The sequence below is a fragment of the Wyeomyia smithii genome, chromosome 2, assembly GCF_029784165.1.
Source record: "Wyeomyia smithii strain HCP4-BCI-WySm-NY-G18 chromosome 2, ASM2978416v1, whole genome shotgun sequence".
Taxonomy (NCBI): Eukaryota; Metazoa; Arthropoda; class Insecta; order Diptera; family Culicidae; genus Wyeomyia; species Wyeomyia smithii.
The window spans coordinates 225,245,101-225,269,298 of NC_073695.1; the positions used below are offsets into that span (position 1 = coordinate 225,245,101).

Here is a 24,198-nt window from a genome sequence, read left to right on the forward strand (position 1 = left end):
GGAACAAAAAAAAAAACGAAGCAGAACGCAACCCAACCGCCGCAGTCCAAGAGATTTTCATTCATTATTCCCGCGCAAGATTCCCTTCCCACCCGGACTTGTATCGTGTTGCGCCTTTTCAACCGGGAGCACTATGTTTTGAAACCGGTTTTTCGTGCCTCCTGTGTCAGCGGATCATCTGTTTGGGGGCAGACAGGCGGACGTCATGTACTTCGTTCGGTCGCCGTTCGGCCCGATGTCGGATTTATGTTTATGGCCCGATTTACGCCGAAGCGGCACAAGCGTCTTCACGGGGGTATATCGCAGCATTTGCCATGTTTAGCTCCACCGGCGTGAATCAGTACACACGGAGCTGTCCGTAGAGGTGGTACGTATTCTGAAGCTTCCTTTTCTCCCAGAGGGTGCTGCAGGAAATCTCTTTTGAACGCCCGCACCAGTCCTGCTGTCCTGAATCCTTTCTGGCAATCTCGGTGACCCGGGGTGAGCGATGCTATGACTCGTGACGTCGGTCGACGTGATATTCAACTAACATTGCAAACGAAGGAAGCCACTTATAGTCGTATAGTGATTTCGAAGCAATCCCAGCTGCTTGCTGGAGATCTTAACGTTTGATGCCTGGAGTGGCACTATAAACATTCATCCGTGGGTGGTAGAGCTTCAGGTAGATGCTAGTAGTGTTGTGGTATATAGAGAGTTTTTAAAAAATTAAGCCAAAGTAGTGAACTGATTATCCTTTTTGCTGTGGTGATTTGTTTTTGCTGTATCTGGTGTGGTCCAGCTACAGTAAGCGGTTATATAAGTGCACAGAGAAAGACAGGCAGTGAAGAAGGAGAGAACTATTTTTCCTCATTGAACAGCTGTTTACTCGTTGTTCGCCATTGTTTGTTTAGGTCTTATCCTTTTATGTACTGATTGGCTCTCATTGCTGTGAATTGAACAAAAGAAAAGTGCAAGTCCTAGAGAACGGTTGGGTCAATAAGGTGTCGTTCAATACCGTTTGTTTGACACCGAGCATCGCAGCTGGAACGTTTGCACCGACAGCCTAGCAGAAATTGCCACAGTGGAAGACGACATCAGCTTCTAGGTGAGTGAAATCTTAATCACTTAAATTGACAAATCCCTCTTCCGATAAATGCACTCTATTCTTTAATGAAGATGGACATTATTCGTTAACCGTAACCGTGCTGTCTTCTACACTGGGGCAAAAAAAAAAATTTGCATACAATTTAGCGTTCAGCCTATACCATATTGTAGCCTAGTGGCGCGTGAATAACAAATTGTGAATTTTTCCACTGGCGATAGTGGGCCGGAACCCCTTGGCGGTAGGCAGGCAGGCAGAACGACACACCTCACAACAGGCACAACTTGCGCGATAACAAACTTAGTACCGGCGGGAAGGGATAAACTCCGGAAAAGTTATTATCACCAAAGCTCTCCGGCTGAAGCGCTACGTGCAAGTGACGACGACGCGCAGCGTACGAAGGAAACGTGATGCTATACATCCTAACCGAACCAAATCATCGGAATGTGTTGAATTACACCCACGTTGTATGCGCGCCCTTTGGCAAAAACAAGGGGAGATGGTCGTCCAATAAACGATAAGGTTTGATTATTTTACTTCGCCACAGTTTATGGAACGAACGCTTGGTTCAAGTAACTGGTTTTTCAAAGTTTCAGTGTGTGTAAGTGGATGTTTGTTCAAAAGTTCGAGCACGGTTCGGTCAACCAGTAAGTTAGTTATGTGAGATTTAAAAGTTTTTTTTTCTATGCAAAAACATTGATAATAATAAGCCCTGGGAAGTTGTCAGCTGTGAACTAGTTGTCGTACGTGATTACTATAAGTGTCTGCCACAATCATACAGTTTGCTTTTCAGGGTGATGCGATAAAGAAAATCATATTTAGGGTATTGGCTACCGAATTAATTTTGGGATTACCCAATGTGTTTCCCATGATGAACTATATCGTAATACATCTTTTCTTGTGAAGCGTTAACAATTCAGTTCAGTTTGATAATGTTGGAAAAAGTTTTTGAAATGACACTAAATTGCTAACATGTTTATCTTGGTGTATTTGAATAATAATTGTTTCATGAAACTTTATTCAATTTCAAGCAAAATATATTCAGTTGTTACGTCTAATAAAATACATTTAGATAACTGTAACGAAAAGTTTTAAATAAAAAACAGGGTAAAAAACTTAATGACAGCCCAGGTAAAATTATGAAAATTAATTTGAAAGTGAATACTGAGTAGATGCAAAATATAGATAAATAAGCATTTATTTATTAATTCGAAAATTTTGAGTGTAACCCACATGTACACCAACCAAGTGTGTTATTACTGTATATTGTTTCGTCAAACGTTCTAGCTGGTCTTGTGGCCTGGTGATTACGGGCGTCAGGTGTGCGATCGTAAGGTTCTTGAATTGAGCTTTGCTTTTTGTGGAGACCATTTGCTCCGACGGGCCGCAAAACTAATGTCAATACTATGATAAAGTTCAAATGAACATTCACATTCTTAGACATGCTACTTGGCTCTTGCGTTAGAATAGGATATTGCCGAGAAGATTTAGATTTATTTTTGGATTTGGATTGAGTTCATCATGAGTTGATAATATTATTGTTATTGCTACCATCGTAATTATTCAAATTACACATAAAATGGTCCTAAGAGGTGTCGTCGCCCTTCTCATCCTCACCTGTACTTCCATACTGTTTCAAATTGTTTAAAGCCAATTTAATCACAAACCGAGCACGATATAATCCTCAAAGTACGCACATTAGCCAAATTGCACACGGGTTTGTCAACTTTATTTGCGTATATAATTAAAAAAAATGACTGCTGCGTTAAAAATACTTGTCGGTTAGAATTTGGCTTCAAACTTTTCTGTTTCAACTCAAAGGCAAGGTTCCAACATATATGAGTGGTAACATACATACTAATTAAAAAATTTATCGTGGACGTTTGTACCGTCAAAAACATTTAAAATGCATACAATAACTTAGTTTGCATTGAAAATGCGCAAAATGCATGAAAATATGTGAGGATATTGAACCTTGAAACTTACCCTTTATATAACTTAGAAAAAAAAAAACTAAGCACATCATCAAAATCCGGTATATTTTGTTTTTTTCCTCAAAATATTCCTCACAGATATTTTGAAGTTATTAGCATTTGAAATTTGCTGCTGTCACCGTTACTTGCTTATTTCATTTGCACAGAATGTTCCCCAGTAAAGTAACCCGTATTCTGCTTGCTAGTATCTCAATTCGCCGATTTTCTCAAGCCTTACTGCCGGTAACCGCAAGTTAGTCCCATCTGTAATTTTGTCAATTTTGAGTTAGTATCGGATTTTAGCCAATCTTTGAGTGTATTTTTAGATGTACCGAGAAAGAATAGTGGTTTGATCAACAAAAGTGGAAATTAATACCAAGTCAAATTGTTCCATTATGAAAAGTAACCCCAAGTCAGTCCTAGAGAAAAAATAATTGATAGTAAATTGGATGGAGAGTGGAGAAGAGAAGTTTGATATGACTGTTTATTGAACTTCCGGCATACCTCCAAAGATTCGATTTCATCGGCCATTAAGTGGAATCTGTGCTTCCTCCGCTTCTTAGCTTCCTTTAAAATTAATTGATCTTTGACACGCGGCGTTTAAGTTCCAGAATCGATCGTGGATCTGATTCCTGTCATCCTCCCGATATAGTTCGCGCACTCTAGTCGATATTTATTACAGTCGATTGCCTTTATGGCATGTGACTTGCGCCTCCTCTTTTTGGAATTATTTTCTTGGTTCGCTTCTATCCGTTCGGATCTATCCGAACAATCTTCAGTATGGAAAAAAACTTCCATCAGAATCCAGTGAATCGTTCCAAGATATTTGCGAAGGTGATGCTCGAACCTCGAACGGATTTTGATAATTTTTACATTTGTTGTCGGATGAACCAACTGAAGCAGTTCCGGCGTCAGTTTCTTCATCCGAATCCTAACCGGAAAAGCTTTCATCGGTTCCATATATCATGAGACTTTCCAACGCCGTTTTTTTAAACTATTTTCATGGACATGAATTTCCGAGTTGGGGAGGATTGACGGTTTTTCAAGGCAACGAATAACAACACTTAAACACGCACTATTGCATCACAATGGAGCAATTCTCGCTGAAACCGTCCCACTGGTGACATGAGGTCTTTAAAAAAGGATATTTTTGTGTCTAAATGATTGAATATAGGGAAAATAGTAGGAGGGTGGTATTCATGACACGAGCGCATGACGTTGAACTACGGTATTCTTATATTCCATTAAAACAAATAGTAGAGGGAATCGCAACTCCAGTATTTGCTGCAATTTTATCTAACAGTGCATTTCTGAATGCTGAGACGTTAAAACATTATAAATAATAATATATACTAAAAGAATGGATCTCTCTTATTTAATCGCTGTCATCCCATACATATTCGAATCAAACCTTTGTTCGTAGCTGCACTACCAAGAAAATCATTTAATTTAGCGAATTGGGTAAAATTTTCCTATCTAAGCAAAAAGCAAACTCAACGAAACTATCTGAAATTGGAGACCAGAACGATTCAAGCGAAAATTTCAAATTTAAAAATTGTTTGACATTAAATCGATAAAGCTCATACTGGGTTAGCTCCAGCCCAGCATATAACTTCATGTATTTAAAAAAAGTGGGACAGGTTGTTTATAATATACGACCGCAAGTTAACGTAGAAATACGACAGCCTGTCTTATGTCAATAAATTTTTTGAAATAGCTTTGGAAATACACTCGATTAGGGTTAATCAATTTAATGGTGTGAAGCGGTCGAAATTCTGCTATCATGTCAAACTATAACCGTCTTCTTCAAGACGTTACATCCTTGCTAATAAAGTGTTGTGAATTTTCTAAAACAGCCTCAGCACCGTGAGCAGAACGTGCCAAACTCTTCTGTTAGAAATCGGATTGAATCGCAGTATCAACAAATCGTAATAAACATCACACTGCTGTGCATTATCAGCAGCATTAAACCACAGTTGCAGTTTAGTAATAACCATTCATTATGCTCTTCCAAATACATTGCTGCAATTGCGATTTTCATTCAATTATCGCATAAATGCATCATGGTCAGATAGTGCGCGATATTCGCTCTGACATAACAAATTTTTCGAACGTTGTGGAATGATATAACTGGGAAAATAGGTGTGACTTAATTTTTTTCAGTCATACCATTCTACAACGTTCGAAAAATTTAATTTCGTGTGTCGTAATACTAATGAACGAAAAATACATCACATTCATCAGATTTGTTGAGCGATCTTCCGATAAGCCTCACCTTCAGTTCAGTTCCTACAGATTTTCTCACTTTCGTTACACGGATGTACAAAAATGATTTCTTGTGGACATTCTGTCGAGCCGGACCGATAAAGCTCTCATAAAGGCAACGAAATAACATGTATTGTGTCGTGTTGCGCGGCTTGGAAGACTGAAATGTTCGAATCCCCGTGTCGAATAGAAGCAGATTGTTGCGTGTTTGATATTGCATATGGTAGACATGAGTATGAAGGTGGAAATTTTGCTGTGATGTCGGACTATAAACGTTTTGTTTTGAGACGCAATAGCGTAAGTGCTGCATTTTTGTTATCTGCTACCATCCAGCACGAGAACAAGTATAAATTACAACCAGTCCTTCTCAGGGCCACCAACACGTTCTTGCGGCAATGTTAAATTTTTCTTGGCTTGCAAATGCTGAAATTTGCGGTTTTCCGTCTGTTACATATGATGAAAAATCTTGACTACATCAATTACATAATTGTAGAGCAGCAAAAGGTGCTATTATATTTCACAACAGTAACAACACTGGCAAGTTTGTTCAATTATCAGTTTTTCGGATAACCATTCGCCGATGATTCTAGTTCTCCCGTTTTCTTTAGTAGAATTGCCTGCCATTTCCACCAATTCTTCAGCTTCCGAAAACTCCATAACAGCCGCCAAATAGACAGGTGCTTAAGTATCAACGCGCCCAGCGCGATCAGCTAGAAATTTAAACCCGGTTTTTCTTTCTCCGTCACGATCAGCATCCAACGTTCGAGTGGTATCGGTACAGTCATGGAATGAACAAAGCGCGTGTTAAATTCCTCTGCACAGTAACACGCAACACCGTGATGTTATACTATCGCTAGCCTGCTATCTGCCTTCATGCGCCACGTATAGAATAACTGCATATGTATAATACGAAAAAGAAGAATTCGATTGTTTTCCAAAACACACTGTACGTGTTAGGTATGATGCTGCGTGTGCGAGAGCTCTATCGGTCCGGCTCCGTCGGCTGCCAACATGAAATGAAATTAATATTTTGTGTATTCGCATTACGAACCAGAGACAGGAAGAAACTTGAAATAAAGACGGAGTCTTGTACCTGTAAGACTCCGCCTTTATTACAAGTTCTTTCCAGTTTGTCTCTGGAACAGAAAGCGGCCCCGAGTAAACAACAACAACAACAACAACAACAACAACAACAACAACAACAACAACAACAACAGCAACAACAACAACAACAACAACAACAACAACAACAACAACAGCAACAGCAACAACAACAACAACAAATCGTTTACAAAGTCAGATCGGTTGTATCCGTTAGTGTCGACTGTGCTTGTGAAGAGAGGCGGTGGTTGGTTGCTCGGTATGATTTAGACAATCAACTATCAACTTTTCAATAGTGTATCTCAAACAATAGGGTATTTTTGTTACATACATTTAACCGTAAAAAAATTTCTGATCGGTTGATGCCAAAACCTCGAAATTCTGAAAAGAAATGACTGATATATAAGCGCTCAAAGCCTGACCACTTTTCCTGGGTTTTCCCTGGTTGAATAACTAGATTTTCAAATTCAGGCGTCTAACTTCGCTATAGACGTTAGTTAACGTCAAAAATAAATGTATTTACCTAGAATTTCTCTCATCCGATCAAATAACAAGAAATAAATTATCAAAGACTAGTTTGTACTTTCAAAACAAAACAAAAAATCTGTTAGTGAAAAATTACCGCAAGTTTTTCACTTCTAATCTTCGGTAAAATAGTAAGCTTTTTGCATTAAAAATAAATAGATTGGTTTTTTTAAGAAAATGGCTGGATGTAGAGACTAATAAATAAAATACTATTTATTTTTTGACGAGAATTATGTTCTACGAAAGAGGGGTACAAAATGAAAATCAAACCATCGAGAGCGTCAAGAAAACTGTTTACTTTCAAATGCATTAAAATCAGTCAGTTTCCTACGGATTTCCTTCATTCTTACAACAGTCGATTGAAAGATTAGCTAAACGACAACCAAAATGCCTAAAATTGTGATGCTATCCATTGTAATACATGAAATGTAGAGCCTTGTTAAACACAAATAAGGGCCAAATATCAGGCGAAGCTCTCAGTCTCAGGTAAAATCAAAGTAAACTCATCTAGTGCCGGGTTCCAATACGCGGCAGGTCGAATCCATCGTCCGCCATACAATGAAAATTGTGTTGGAGGTGAAGTAGCTGCTAAAATGCTGTAGCTACAGCTAATTGCGAGACAATTGCGGGGCTAGCGTTACGATCATGCTGACACTATCAGTCTCTCCCGAGCCGAGCCTCGAACCTACGACGAATGGCTTGTAAGGCCAGCTCCGTACCACGAGACCAGCTGGGAGGGTTTGTATTGTAAAACACGAATGGCAATTTTCAGCGCCTCAAAATCATTCAATGGAAGTACCTAGTTATTATTTTCCTGCCACTCGCGTTGTATTCTCGCTTTCTAAGGTTACCAGTTATTTTAATGAAGAGAGAGTTGAAAAAGAATTTTTACTGAAATTTATCGATCCACACCATCAAATTGATTAACCCCAATCAAGTGTATGAGATTGCTATATAAAAGCAATAACACCAATAAAAAAAATCAATCTAATGCAAAGTCATTAGCAGTTCCACTGATGCAGTGTTGAAAAAAGTAGAACTAGTTAGCTTGCCTGGTAAAGTTGGAAATAGAGCCAACTTGGGTATGTATTGAAGTGAGAATATTTTTCGTTTCCCCAGTCTAGACTATTAAACTTTGCATACAATTGGCTGCTGCACGCTATAGCATTCTGAGCGAGGTTGCAATTGTTACATAGTTCTACTGCATGCAAGGAAAGTTTAATTATATTCTGGGCAAGTTAAATTAAATTTTCGGTTTTGGTTCGTTACTATTCCTTGCTGGTACTTACATCGACAATGTTTTCAATTCTATTCTTAAGAACAGTTGATAATGTTCTCAAAAATGTAAGTGAAACATAAATAGACAACTTCCTTCGCTGAAGCTTGAATCACAATTCTAGCGTTAGTTGGCAAGTGTAATCGTATACGAAAATATATTAGCGAAAGAAATAAGGAGAAAACTTTTCTCATCTGTTGTAGCTAACTATCACCACTAGGAACGGGTTCAATTTGTCCCAACAGGAGTTTTGTTGGTCAATGAATGATTAACTACGGCAATTACAGGTCGTTATCATTAGATACGATTGAGGATATACTTGATGTCGGGTAGTGAAGCACTATGCCACTTTTAGCAATATTGGTATGTTCTTTCAGAGAAGTATTTGAAATATTTAGCGAACATAATGCAGAAGTCAACATTGTTAATTCGCCGGATAAATAAAGGTCAAAATACGTATTACTACAGTTTTTTGATAACAACTTTATACTGCATCAAAAATTCAATTACTGGTAGTGGCACTGTGAGCAAAAAAAAAACATTTTTCTGGTTGGTTGTTTGACTCGTTGTAAAGCTACAAAGCTGTTCGAGGTAAGATCCGAATTAACAATTCCGAAAACTTTAGTTGAAGTGAGTTCGAATCCACACAAGTTCACAAGAAATCATAACGCTACTACCCTTTCAGTCTCTAAGAGAATTCTGTTTCGTTCTTTAACGAAAGCTAACGAAAGGGAAAATTGATTGCTCTGCTATTGACATTTATATTAATACAATTTCATTGGCAGGTTTGATGTCCAGCAAAGTTTATGGGATCATTGAGATTGCAAATTAGAGAAGATCAAAGCGAACAATTTATGCACAGGTATCGGGTATCGACCGGTCCCGTCACGTACAAATTACTGCATCGGTACAAAATTTGATTCTATCCAATTGTGCTTTTACTCGATAAAAAAGAGTGGTGGATAATAGGGTGAAATTTTTCAATACACTTGTAGTAAATTAACAAGATATGGAATTTTTCATACGTTTATAATTGGTTATTTTCTTTAAAATGCTTTTTGTAACAGTTTTAGCATAGCGAATTCCGGATGGAAAGTTTCGGCGGTCATGCTTCAACATGCTCTTGAAAGCGAGTTCATAGCTAATTCTCAAGTGGTTTCGATGCTACAAAACTTTTCGCAATGTTTGTTCACAGCATTTGCAAAATCCTCTTGAAATATTCTACCCCGTGCCAGCGCTTTGGTAGATATGATGAAAAAGATAACCTAATTGTAGGATGTAGCCAAAGCTCTTGAATGAAACTCCCGAAATAGAGGAGATGACGAGCGTAACTGTTTTTGTTTTTTTTCAGCTTTCCAAAACAAGGGGTTTGTTTGTTTGATTAAATGGTACATAAATACCAAATCCACTAATTGGTGCCACAAAAAAGTGGCCTTTTCTGCTTTGAGCGTAGGAGGAAGCTACTCTTACTGAGGAAATCTATTCTAAGAGGTGATACCCGGCGTTTCTGATTATAAAATGCTCTTTATTTTTCTTAAGTATGCAAATTAGTTTGACGGTTTCGAATGAATTGCCTAGAGTGTAGAAGGATTGACAAAGTCGTTCACCTAATTGAGAATCTTGTTCATTACAGTGAGATGGTAAACAAATCAACACTGAGCACAATAACCCAAGCGAATGTAAACAATGTCGACAATCAAAACCACCACTAGGATACCATATTATATTTCAGCTTGTTATGTTTCTAGGCTCGAATCATTCTCTGTTCCAAACCATCAAAGCTGTTGCATTTTGCGGAAATGATGATTGCAATCGTGCTCGGCTCACAATTGGGAAAGCGGAACAAATTGTAATCAGACTCGTGCCAGTTTAATTTTTTTCTCGTGATGAAATAATATATTGATAACAATATAGTCGACTGTATCAGTGAACGGTGAATTTCAATAAACCGAAGCACAGTGGCAGGTCTCATAATTAGAAATGACCACTAGTATTCATGTTATAGAATAATCAGAATCAGAGTACGATTTCTTTCGAATTAAGTTACCTATTCAACTTTAACAAACGTTTACGAACTTCAAAAAACTGCTGACATTTCTCCATCCAGGATTTTTTTTAATTTCAAGTTTTCCAATAAAAAATGAAAACAAGTTTCAACATTTTTTTTGCATATTTCAAATTTTAAAAACGTGTGTAGATTTTCATTCAAATCGGTGTCTCCCGACATCGTTCGATAGGTTTTGCAGTAAGGGTAACTTTTGTGAAGAATAAAAAGAATTTCATTCAACGTTTTGCTTTTTCCTCTTCGTAGTAGGTATTAATGATACTAAAATATAGCTGCAGAAAACCTGCCTAAGTAAAATTGTGAATTTGTTCAAGTCTTGAACAAGCATTCAAAAGTTTTGGTAGAAATAAAGAAAACAAACTCCCGACAAATATTGATAGACTGGCATTTAACTAACTCTGCAATCTCTCTATTTTAATTTTATATCTATTATAGATAGTCTTTTCCAAATCTCACAATGGTATTCGTAAGTTCTGCCGTCCTGGGGGCGGCTGCTGGAACAGGCCTTGCTCTGCTGGTTGCCGTCACCATCGTTATGTACCGGTACTATGTCGTCCGGCGCAAGGGCAAAGAGTGGGCCGAGCTGGATCGACTGGAGGAGCGCAAGGCGGCCCGGAAGATTAATTTACGGGTAGCACGTAATGATGTTTTTTCCGTTCGGCTAAACAATAAAGTTAATTTCTTCCTGCAGCAGGAGTGCAGCGTTATTAGCGGATCGCATCCGGTGCAACCAGCGTCGGATATCGTACCGGCTGCGATGGGGATCGAAGGCAACGGTTCACCGATAGACGTCAGCTCAAGCCCACTGCAGCCTAACTTGGATCAGAAAAAAGTGTACTCGGGGCGCCAGAAGCCGCCCACGTCGGCTTCCAGAAACAACAGCATGGAAAGTGTGCACTCGAGAGCATCGGTTTGAAATAGAATTCGACGTGATTACTGCGAGTAGATAATATGCTGATTCTAATTTCAGAGCTGCCGAGAATCGCCCAAGGTGGGATCCAACGCTAATCCAGAGACTCGATCAACTATTTCCGATAACTATGTAATGCAGGTAATCCTTAGTCGTATTTAAAATTATAAACTCATTCAAATGACGAGTACTTTGTCCGCAGAAATCTCGCTCACCTAACAGAATGAGAACGTTCAGTTTAGAAGGAAAACTTCCATTGTACCAGAGTGAATGCGACGTGGTGCGTTCAAAAGTCCCTAGAGGAAGTGTCACTTCGGTGTCGAGTGTCAGTGCAAAAGCCGTCAATTCGCCCAAGAAAAGACTTAGTACAGTATCGAACGCAACTCTACCACGATCGGGAGATTATGTAGCCCCAGACAGTCCTTGCGGGTCGATTAAATCCGATAGCAGCCGTTTCCCGCGAAGACGGGTTCCCGTTATAATGGCTGCTAACGATATTAATTCCGTGTTGGGCAGATTTCACCTCCGATTGAAATATGACGGTGATAGGGAAGATTTGATGGTTCATTTGATAGAAGGTATATTTTGCTAGGCGATTCATGATTACGTTTAATTATGATTGTAAAATTTTACAGCTCAAGAATTAGCATCATTATCGAAGGATGGCTTTCGAGATCCTTATGTGAGAATGTTTTTGGACACCGACGAAACGAATCGTTCCCTGAAAACCGCTATCCATCGGACAGAAACGCATCCGTACTTTGATCAGCAGTTTTCTCTTTCGCTGAAGCCGAAAAATCTAGTCAAGTCGAACTTCGTCATGCAGGTTAGTTTAACATGATACTTTGGGGACTTATCCATTTCCTTGATGTTTAAAAAATGTAAATTTAAAACGTTGACAGTAGATTCGTCTTGGAAATTCTTGGCAAATAATGCAATTACGAAGCAGCTTTTTGCTTTTTTGCCTACACTCTGTTCCACCCTGGCGGGCACTAAAGCAATTTGAGCTCATCCCCAAATGTAATCCCAAACATGAAAAGGTAAAAGAATTATCACGCTAGAAAATTCTTTTCAGTCAGTTTTTTTCTCTCTCGCGAGTTTCTGTATTTTGATTCCAATTAACGAATGGTTCCAAGTTAAACCCATAAACTTCGCTGGGACACGGAACGTTTTAGATTGCAGCGGAAAATCTCTTATACCTTCTCATTTTACTCGATGTCAAAAGGAAAGAAAAATCTGGCCACCATTTATGTCATCCATGAAAAACACTCATAACATGAAATACGGTTGACAGTCACTAGGAGAAGACAAACTTGAGCATTTGAGTACTGCTGCAGTACCTAGTAGAGGTTCAAAGGAATTGTTTGACGGTGCGCATAGCGCAGGATTTCCGTTCGGGGGGTACTTCGGACATCATAATAAAATTGCAGTGCCTAATCTCAACGCAATCTAGTGATTAGGTAAAGAATTCATTTTTCATTTTATTTTTTCGAGGACTTGCATTTTAGATAGATTACGAAAATTTAGAATCAAAAATAACACACACAATTTTTATGAGTTGAAAGCATAAAATCACATTTTATATTATTCGTTCAATAATGCAAGGCAGGTACTGAGGTAATTTAGTTTAAAATTAAGATGATCACTTATTGATTGTTGTACTCAGTTCACATGATATGGCATGCGGAATTTAGAGGAATCACAGAAGAATTGCATTTTCGTTAAGTACGTATTTTAAAGAAAATTGTCTTTAAAATATATATTTCTCATACAGAAATGTTGGTGCTGAGCTAGGTAACACACATGTTCGAAAAAGTCTCTCGTATATAATCATGCACTTCTGTCAAACTTGTTCGAAAATATGTAGGGTAACCGCTCCTATATTCATCTCAGTACCTATATTCATCTCATCACGCCTTTTCGATCAATTTATCGTCAAATTTTACCATATCTTCAACGTCAAACCTTCAGCCACTCAAGAAAATAGAGAAGCAAATTGATTTACTTTCAGAAATTTGTGAAAATTCGACGGTAAATTGGACAAATGAGAGAGATAAGATGAATTTAGGTGCACCAAGCTGTTGAGATGAATTTTGTCGCAAAAAAACCGTTAAAAAATTGAACAAAATATTTTTGTGAATACCTGTAGTGAAATAATTATTGACGCGAGTTTAAAAGTACAAGAACTCGATACGTCACTTATGATAAAGGAACAAGTTCTAGGTGAATATAGGTACTGGAGTTCTGAAGGGAGTAACATTGGCTCTTTACGTTATTTGTTCTTAATAACAATGATATTTTTCAAACCAATTTAATGGACCTTTTAACCGTACATTAATAATAAAAATTTCGCCAACATGAAACGGGTTTTACTATTGATTATGGATATTTTTTTTTAATAATCTCCTGCCTTTGTACTTCACCAAAAAAGCGCTTCCACCAGAGCCAACAGTACCTACATAACTATGAATGCTCACATCATTCCATGATTCGAAAACCATAGAAAAAATATGAAAGTCATGTATCACGGATCGTTTATGACGACCATAAAATGTCCGTAAGAGGCGAAACACTTTATTCACAGAGCACGAATTTTGGTAATAAATTTCTACGATTTACAATCGCTTTTCGTTTGTGAGTCTTTGACCATTCTGTCTCAAGGATTGTACTTAAAACCCGCCTATGTGTGCAACTGATAGGTGGTGAGATAGGTAAAATTGAAAAGTTGTATGCTGTCTAGGACCGAGTTGTAATAACTAGATTTCTCGACTTAAAAATATATACTCTGAAAAAATTCACTGATAATTTCAGTAGTGAACAATTTGTTTTAACCTGAGAATTTTAACTAACTAAGATTTGCTTTGCCAACTTAGTCGAGGTAAAAAGCGCCACTACAATACGTGGATTAAGAAAAAAAAATGAACACGTGGATTATATCAACTTTCTATTATTATTATTATTATTCATTTGCAAACTTGTAGCGTAACGATCAAAACAATGGTCACAGTGGTCCAATTCTTTCGAAAAAATCTCTTCTCTTTTTTTCTCATATATATGTTGTTCGTATGTCAGGATTAAATATAAGAACGGGTCAGCTGATCGGCGTCGAAATTTCAATGTAGGGGTTTCAAGGCCGGGAAAGGTTATTGTGTTGGTTTAAGATTCCTTCCCTCTCTGGAAGGGGGCCCCCATACAAATAAAACACAAAGTTCTGCATAACACAAGAGTGGTTTGCCAACCCTCCATCCTCTTGAAGGAAGGGGTCCGATACAAATAAAACAATAGTTTCTGCATAACTCAAGCAAATGGAACCAAACTTGGCACGTAGAAATTTTCTGGAACGGAAAATATTTCTATGACGTTACGACAACCCTTCCTCCTCTAAAAAAGGAGGACACACATTTAACATGTGAAAGTTTTTGGAAGCAAGAAATATTCCTATGCTGGTTTGACATCCCTTCCTCTTCTGGAAGGGAGGCTTCCATACAAATGAAACACAAGTTTCTGCTTAGCTCGAGAGGTAATCGAGCAAATGGAACGAAATTTGACATGTGGAGGTTTTTAGGGAGCAATAAATATTTATGTGGTAGTTGTAAAGAGGATGGCTCCCATGGGAGAGGATGGCTCCCATACGAATGAAACACAAATTTCTACATAATATTGGAACCAATCAGGCAAATTTGGAATATGAGAATTTTAGAGTACATTTTTTTCTCCCTGCTCTGGAAGGGTGGGAGGGGGATTAAACAAATATCCTGAAAACAGCCCAAAATGATTGAGATGATCAACAGAAGCCAAATATTGAACCGAGAGAAAGTTTTGAATTCCAAGATGGCGATTTCCGGGTTCTGGAAACAAACCAAAATGGCCAAATACCACCCACTATGACTATTTCTGGAACCAGAACGATATCCAGCGGCCTCCACATGCCATTTATAAAATCCAATATAACGACTTCCGCTCTCTAGAAAATAACTAAAAATGACCGAATTCCAAAATGGGTTTTCCTGTAACCGGGACAATGCACAGAAGCCAAAAATTGACCCCAGATGCCATTTTGAATCTTTTTAGAGCCACCATATTATTTTCAGAGTTATTTTATTAGTAGTAGACAAAAGTTGCTGCGCGGGCGGCGAAGATGGGCAGTGCCACTCGTCAGAACGTGGAAAGACATAGCCAGAAGAAGATGCAGCGAACCCAAATCTTCCGGGAGGAAAAGCGCCGCCTGGAGGAGGAGGAGTTGGCAGAGCTAGAACAGCTGCATCATTCTCAGGAAACGCGAAAGTTTTATCAGAAGCTCAACGCATCCCGCAGAGGCTTTGTGCCGCGAGCCGAAATGTGCCGGGATAAAGATGGTAGTATTCTGACGAACGATCGTGAGGTGACCGAAAGGTGGAAGCAGCACTTCGACACTTCGAATGGCGCCCAGACAGGAGACCATGGCGGCGGAGAAAGCGATCCCGCCGGTGCAACAAATGTAGAAGACGTGCCAGCCCCAACGATAGGCGAAGTTAAGGATGCCATAAAGCAGCAGAAAAACAATAAATTGGTTGGGAAAGATGGCCTCGGAGCGGAGCTGATTAAGATGGGCCCGGAGAAGCTGGCCACCTGTTTGCACCGGCTCATTGCAAGAATTTGGGATACAGAACAGCTACCGGAGGAGTGGAAGGATGGGGTTATCTGCCCTATCTTTAAGAAAGGCGACAAATTGGACTGTGGGAACTATCATGCGATCACCGTCCTGAATGCCGCCTACAAAGTGCTGTCGCAAATCATTTTCCGTCGTCCCTTACCCCTAGCCAACAGATATGTGGGAAGTTATCAGGCCGGTTTCGTGGAAGGACGGTCTACGACGGACCAAATCTTTATCATACGGCAGATCCTCCAGAAATACCGTGAATACAGAACCCCCACACACCACCTATTCATCGACTTTGAAGCCGCGTATGACACTATCAACCGAAAAGAGCTATGGAAGGTCATGGACGAAAACGGCTTTCCGGGGAAGCTTATTAGACTGATAAAGGCTACGGTGGATGGGACACAGTGCTGTGTGCGGATTTCGGGTGGATTGTCGGGTCCATTTGAATCCCGCAGGGGGCTTCGGGTCTCCTGCTTGCTATTCAATATTGCGCTACAGGGTGTAATGAATCGAGCGGACATCAACACGCGGGGTACGATTTTCAACAAATCCAGTCAATTCGTTTGCTTCGCTGATGACATGGACATTGTCGGCAGAACCACTGCGGCGGTGGCAGAACAGTACACCAGACTAAAACGCGAAGCAGCGAGGATTTGGTTGCAGATAAATACGTCTAAAACGAAGTATATGCTAGTCGGCGGAACCGAAGCCGACCGACATCGTTTAGGAAGTAGCATTACGATCGACGGCGATGAATTCGAGGTAGTCGACGAGTTTGTCTATCTTGGCTCATTGGTAAGGGACCATCCACATACCACGATTTTTAACGATTTTGACCCCCCCCTCCCCCTCCGTGGACAACTGCCAATATAAATTCTAAAAAAAATGTATGGACCGTGGACATTACCCCCCCCCCCCCCCCCCGCGCCTCCAAAGCTGTCCACGTGGTATGTGGATGGCCCCTAACCGAGGACAATGATACCAGCCGTGAGATCCGCAGGCGTTATCAGCGAATGTCGTGCCTACTATGGGCTGCACAAGCAATTGCGGTCGAACAGACTAAGCCCCCGTACGAAGTGTAACCTGTACAAAACGCTTATAAGACCGGTTGTTCTCTACGGGCATGAAACGTGGACAATGCTCGAGAAGGACCTGCGAGTGCTCGGAGTTTTCGAACGACGGGTACTAAGGGCGATCTTTGGCGGCGTGTAGGAGAACGGAATATGAAGGCGAAGGATGAACCATGAGCTCGCGCAACTCTACGGCCAACCCAGTATTCAAAAGGTGGCCAAAGCTGGACGGATACGCTGCGCAGGGCTCGTTGCAAGAATGCCGGATAACTACCCTGCGAAGATGGTGTTTGCCTCGAATCCGGAAGGAAGAAGACGAGAAGGGGCGCAGCGAGCAAGATGGGTAGACCAGGTGGAGCGAGATCTGGCGGAGAGTACACGGTGTCCCAGGGATTGGAGAGCAGCAGCTAACAACCGAGTGAATTGGAGAAACTTTGTTAATCAGGCTATGCTATGACGGAGTGCCAAAAAAAATAAATAAATAAGTAGACAAAAGTTAGTGATATAAGGATATTGATACAAAGTTGAATGACTAGAAAAATTTTCTCGAAACAATTGTTGGCGATTGACTACGAAGAAGTACCAGTTTAGGCTTTCGTTTGAATTATTTCATTCCCGCAATATTTCTGCCGCGTAGTCGACGAAAGGGAAACTCACTGCAAATGTTTCTTTGTATATATTAGAACCATCCCAGCGAACCAGAAGTCGTATAAGGATGTGAATTCTTAGTCGCTCAAATGTGCATGTCAAGTTTGATATTACATAAGATACAACATTAAATTTGTTTATATCGTATAAAATTTAGATCCTATAAAACGCAATATTAGGTTATATACAAAGCCATTTAACGTGGCATATAAAATTGTAAAGTGCGTCATTCCTCTAAGTCGCATACAATGCAATACAAAGTTTCAAATGAGGCCATTCAAGAGAGCATGCGAAATTATACAAAATCATAACCAATTTTTTTTACAATGTACCTATATGGCTTCCAGATTTGTACACATAGGCGCATTTCATGCATCTAATATGGTCATTTTTTACCAAATAAGGGTTCACTTAACAGAGTGGAGCGCGAGTTATATGAACCAATTTGTTTGCTGGGATGTGAACCAGGACAGAGTGCACGTGCAATCCTGGCGGCGAAAAACAAAGATGTCGACGATTCGAATTTTATCTTTCAAATCGAAATTCGTGAAAATTAATATATTGTATGAATAAATCATTAGATTGTAAGAATAATCACGAAGAAATAAGCAACTATCCAACGAATCATGCTTGGAAACTCAAACCAATCAAAATTATGTATTAAGACAAGATTTGACGTAAAGCATTTAAAAACCAATAATATATTTAAGTAAAGATTTGCTTTTTGAGTTTGAATAGAATCAATACCCGATTCGTCATGTATTTGCAGACTTTAAGCAAATCCCAATTATTCAATCCCATGCCTTAAATGTTTCTTCAATTAGTTAAATAAAAAGAAAAGAATAAGCGGGATGATTTATTTTTTGTAACTAGCTGATCTGTTCTTGATTTATTTGGCAAGTATAACAAAAAAAAAAAAAAAACAATCTGTATAGAACGCTAGCTGTTGTCAGATATAAAACATAGACGGCATATTGTTTATAATTTCATCATTCAAAATTATCACATTCATTATTAATAACACAAAACAAAGTTTGCCGGTTTCAGCTAGTACCTTATAAAATACTGCAATTTAGCTTGTTTTAATTGGGTTGTTCTCAATTAACTTATAAACTACTACCACAGACTAACAGACATAACACTTCGAACAAATTTTCAATAAAATCATCGTTTGGATGATTGCATTACTTCACGTTAGTAACACTAGCACCATCTGCTGTCGTGTTCGCGCTGCGTCATGTATTTTGACATCAGCGCCAGCGTTACTGCATGTGTCAAATGGGGAACTACAAAATATGTATGAGATTGCATGACAGCGCCCCAGACGACGTTTTCGCGCGATGGCTGTTATTCGATTGAAATTTTGAAATGAACGTTTTTTGCGGCGATGGAGCTAGGTTCCAGTGTTACGTCTGTTAGTCTGTGCTACAACTACGTTAGTTTCAACTTTTGCAGATCACCCTGTTGAAGTAGGCTACACAATCACGCCGAAATGCACGTATTGTACTATTGTTTTTTATTTCTGGTGGGAGCAAGTTGCAATGCCCCTTACAAAGAATGTGTTTCCACAGACTAACAGACGTAACACTGGAACCTAGCTCCATCGCCACCAAAAACGATCATTTCAAATTTCCAATCGAATAACAGTCATCGCGCGACAACACCGTCTGGGGCGCTGTCATGCAATCTCATACATATTTTGTGGTTCCCTTTTTGACACATGCAGTAACGCTAGCGCTGATGTCGAAATATACGACGCAGCGCGAACACGGCAGCAGATGGTGCTAGTGCTACCAACGTAAAGTACTGAAATCATCCGAACGATGATTTTATTGAAGATTTGTTCGAGGTGTTATGTCTGTTAGTCTGTGGTGTTTCTATAATATGCTGTGTTACATCGCGGTATAACATAATTTCTATTCCTCAAGTTACGAGATGGTTGCAGTTTTTCGAATGGGGACATAGGAAACAAAAGCCTAGATATCTTGTATAAACATAAACAGACGCACAGTTCTAGAAAATCATAAAAAGAAACACCCAGCAAATTTTTTAAAGACGGGAAACCCTTGAGAAACGCGACTAGTTATACACGTACCGAATACAACAATTTAATGTTATCCTTAATCGATCTTTAGATCTAGCATATGCATTCAATAGGAACTCGGTTCCATAAGAAAAATGCGACAGTATCAATGACTTAAACAATTTGAGTTTAACATCTTGCCTCAACATGAAAGGCGCTCTTCTTGATTGGCGTAGACAGCATATGTATATGACATTACCGCAGGACAGAAGGTAGATCATTGAATACATTGCGCACAATATAGGTCCAAGAACAGATCCTTGAGGAACTTCGCTAACAATATCAATAGGTTGAGACACGTCGCCTTCGACTGATACAGGAGATCATCCAACGATTCAACTCGATTCTTTCCTTCACTTGTTACCGATGTTAGTGAGGAAGCCTCAGACTTACTGGCAGCCAGACCTGTTTGAGTGAGTGACTGCTGTTTATTGTTAACCGACCGAGTGAATATTATAGATGTAGACATGACAACATGACATGACATGACAATGAAAATTATGATTTTTGCGGTCATTTACTGTTCTCTTTTAATCGAAAAACGTTGACAAAGAGTAGATCACATTCCACTTACATTTAGACTTTCGGTACACAGTCAGATAACAGCCTCCGCACATAACTCTAGGACACTTTCTGTCATTTTTGTTATACATAGGCAGGAAGTAAGCAATTTCTTCTACTACTCTCCGATTCTCTTCACAGATTTGTCTGTTTTTTGAAGCACAGCAAAGAAGTAAACAAAATTTCGACACTCCTCATAGTCTTGCTTCATGGCTTTAAGCCAAAAACAATCGATTTCGAGTCACCACTTAGAATTTTAAGAAGTACAAGACTCGAAAATAGATGATGCGTTCCCTGCGGAACCCCTATTTTATGTTTGCTTCACCACAGCAAACATAAAACAGCGTTTTCACAGAGACCGCATTATCTATTTCCGAGTCTTGTGCTTCTAAAAATTCGAAGTGGTGGCTCTAAATCGGCCATTTTTGGCTTCAATACCGTTTGGCCTCAATCGTAAAATTGTAAACTATGTTAATATAACTGATATTTATATATATGGGCGGGACAAGGGTTGGAGTAAATCTCGATTAATGTTAAATTAGAGTTAAAAGGTCAACGGTGAATAGTTAAGCCAACATTTGTTTCTTATAAAGCTTAGGAACATTACAATATCCATGGGATAGCGCGAACCACTCTCTTTTAATGTAGGTAGAGGTACATGAAAATTGGATATTAATCGAAATTCTCATACCGGACAACGTTCCGCCATATGTTCGAAATATGACCCAGAATAAAGCTGGTTCGAAAAAGCCTGAAACATCAATGATTGAAAAATATTCGCTTTTAAGGTGGTTTGAACCCCGTTCACTCTATGTACCTACTACTTTCTTCTAGGAATCCCATCCCACCCTTCACCGAACAGACGGCTATGACAATGCATATAAAAACAATCATTTTCTACACGCAACGGTGTAATCGAAAATTACGCTTTAAATAATATATGTCAATGCCGCACTTTTCCACTTTTCTTTTGCTGGAAAATTCTATTCAACATCAAGAATGTTGCTTAGTGCGTATAAAACACACTTTGATTATTTTGATTCGATTTTTTCCAGCTATTGGACTACGACCGGTTTTCCCGAGACGAAGTGATTGGTGAAATACGCTTCCTACTCAACACACTGGATCTATCGGGATGTGAAATATGGGGAGACATGATTGCGTTGAGGAAATTCGTCGAGGAGCCTCCGGAGCTGCTGATTTCTTTAAGCTATTTACCGCAAGCCGAACGGCTAACGCTGGTTGTGATGAAGGCCAAGAATTTGAACGTTGTTCATGAGCCGTTTGTCAAGGTACGTTTCGTGCAATCATATAGTTTACCATTGATTAAAATGATGATTTATTTTGCAGCTCTATTTAATGATCAACGAGAAACGCATCAAAAAGCGCAAAACGAGTGCCATCCGAGCAACGGATCCGGCGAATCCGATCTGGAACGAAGCGTTCACGTTCGATATACCGGCGTCCCAGATGCAGGACTCCGGAGTGGAACTGTACGTGACTTCCAACGAGGGCGAACAGCAGGAGCCTGGTTGTGCGATTGGTCTGCGAGAGACGGGAACTGGTTTGCTGCATTGGCAGGATCTGATGCAGAACAATCGTAAACCTATTGCCATGTGGCACGTGCTGAGATAAGCGAAACACGAGAGCCGGTGTCCATCGTAACTAGTCTGACTCTACGGAGCAATTTTAACCGTTTTTACGAGAAACTGTTTGTGTGATTGGCACCTTCCAGCCAAGGTTTCAATCAGTGGCACACTTATTACCCTTTCCTATAAACAGAAGAAAAAAATCAGAGTATAATATATTTAAGTATTATATGCTACACAGCTTTGTAAAATTTCCATCAGTATAGATCCTTTGCTTCGGTAAGGCAGTTGAAGTCCAGAAAAAAATGTCGTTAGAAACTATAGAGTTTATGTACGATACAATCAACTGGAATATTTATCTAGTACTTGTTCAACTCATTGCTGGTAGTAAAACCAGTATTCTTCATTTCATTTCATTCATTTTATATGCAAAAAACTTGTGTTGTGTTTGTTTAATTTTTAATAAACAGCTAACATATAGTAGAAAATAATGTTCAAATCATCAGAGCTTATTCATATACAAGTAATAGCTATGAAATAATTGTGCCACACTAATCGTCATATGTAAAACAAATGTTTTCATTTCTGCATTTGTTTTAAGTATAAAATAATAGTCCAAGTCAATCGTTCACGACAACCTGCAACACACATCATAGATAATTAAGGTGTATGTGAGGGCTTTCTTGTGATCAGACTATTAGGCGCTTCTAGAAGTATTTTTTAGGCAACTAGCCTCATGTAACTAGGAAGAGTAACTGCTACTAGTAAAACTAGAGATTTGGGTATTTTGTCTGCTCTTTAACCCACTAATTGAAAACTGGGAAACATGCTAGCGAGAATTTGCTTTTCATTGATTTGGGTAAAGTGTGCGATTTTCTTTCGATAATATTACCTGAAATATCAGAAACCATTATTTTGGTTTGGTTATCGATGACATTTGAATTATTTCGAAACAAGTAGCATTATATAATTGGAAATTTCCCAATTTTAATTCTGTCTTTGATATTTTAAGCATATTGTTATTTAAAATTCATCTTTCCGCGTTTTTCCTACGAAGCACAAAACCAATTTTTCAAAAACATAAAAAAAGGCTACAAAGGCACTTTCATAAACTTATTGCAAAAACAAATCCAATTTTCGAAATCTGTTCCAGTAGGATTTACAAACACCCATTCAATAGCTGAAAAATCAACAATTACAAACTTAATAATAAATAGAGGTTATTGAGGTTAAGCTACACTTTTTCTTGGAGAAAACATTCTTCAAATTTTGTCCTGATGATAGTCCCAATATCATATATCCCAATGGCATTAGATAAACATACCATTTTTTCTACTAATCTAACTAATCTAATAAGACCTTTTACTTTTGTCAGGGACTTTTGTTAATATTTTCGTGCAGTCAAGCAGTTGGAGATATTTTCATAAACATTTGTTAAAAGAGCTGGTTGCCAATACTAAAACATCCTCGTTCAGTTTTAAATAATCTCTTGCCGAGTATAAACTAGTTGAAGCGGGCATTATAATAACTGAATTGCTTTCGATGGTAAATAAAGACTGATAAAAACAACCATTTTGTCTTGAAGAGTTTATTTTGCATTTTATAATTATTTGTACACTTATTGCTTGACATTTTTTTGTTTGAATTCTGGAATAGATTTTGAGTTGAGATAGACATTTAGTTTTGAATTAAATATTTTAAAGCTTTTTTTTTTTGAAACACTGATAAAAGTTACCCAAAGATCCCATTTTTTATAAAATAAAACAAAAGAAAAAATGGGTGTTCTAATGAGGGTAATAGAAGAATAGATAGTGGGCCAAATACCAACAATATGACAGTTCTGTTTTGGATGTACGCATTTTGTTACCATGCATAACGTATGATAAAATACAGATATATATATTTTTATATAATAAACACTGAATTTACGATAGTTTGCTGAAATATTTTTCCGAAATGAATATAACATACGTCAGCCAACACTTAATCAAGACAACAAAATAAAATAAATATTAGCTTTTAGTATAAGTTTCCTTCGTAAATATTGGAACGATTTATATTTTTTATTTTATCCACCAAAAAGCCACACAAGTTGTAAAATGATTGAGAAAACGCACCAGCTATGGCTTGAGATGTGTATCATTTTTGGCATGAGTCATACATTTTCACATAATAGCGCTGCAATTGGGATTTAGGGCAGTGTCAAATCTGGTACACTTGCTGTAGTTAATAAATCGCACGCAACCTATAATTTTATACGTTTTTATTCAAATTAAATACAGGCAACAAATAGAAGAGACTGTTCTAACCATTAAATGCGTTATATTTACCAGATAGAAATGTTTGTCAATCTTACAGCAAAGCTAACTGTAACGCACTGATAAGAAATATATTTTATCCAGCCATTTA

General features: G+C 38.6%; 1 protein-coding gene across 3 annotated transcripts; it reads left to right on the plus strand.

The window, feature by feature from the left end:
• The first annotated feature begins 322 nt into the window (after positions 1-322).
• Positions 323-24,198, plus strand: LOC129723442 (synaptotagmin-12). Of its 3 annotated transcripts, none has more exons than XM_055677671.1 (8): positions 323-1,084; positions 10,722-10,917; positions 10,978-11,196; positions 11,257-11,337; positions 11,399-11,774; positions 11,832-12,022; positions 21,256-21,492; positions 21,551-24,198. In XM_055677671.1, the coding sequence occupies exons 2-8, from the start codon at positions 10,744-10,746 to the stop codon at positions 21,833-21,835; spliced, it is 1,563 nt and encodes a 520-aa protein (XP_055533646.1). In that variant the 5' UTR covers positions 323-1,084; positions 10,722-10,743; the 3' UTR covers positions 21,836-24,198. The 3 variants fall into 3 exon arrangements, with proteins under 3 accessions (XP_055533646.1, XP_055533648.1, XP_055533647.1); XM_055677673.1 differs by having other exon boundaries at positions 10,981-11,196; XM_055677672.1 differs by lacking the exon at positions 323-1,084 and adding an exon at positions 1,706-1,728.

Coding starts and splice junctions, on each gene's coding strand:
- LOC129723442 (XM_055677671.1), top strand. CDS start 10,744: ATGGTATTCGTAAGTTCTGCCGTCCTGGGGGCGGCTGCTGGAACAGGC. Junction 10,918..10,977: donor CCCGGAAGATTAATTTACGG/GTAGCACGTAAT, acceptor TTCTTCCTGCAG/CAGGAGTGCAGCGTTATTAG. Junction 11,775..11,831: donor GATGGTTCATTTGATAGAAG/GTATATTTTGCT, acceptor AAAATTTTACAG/CTCAAGAATTAGCATCATTA.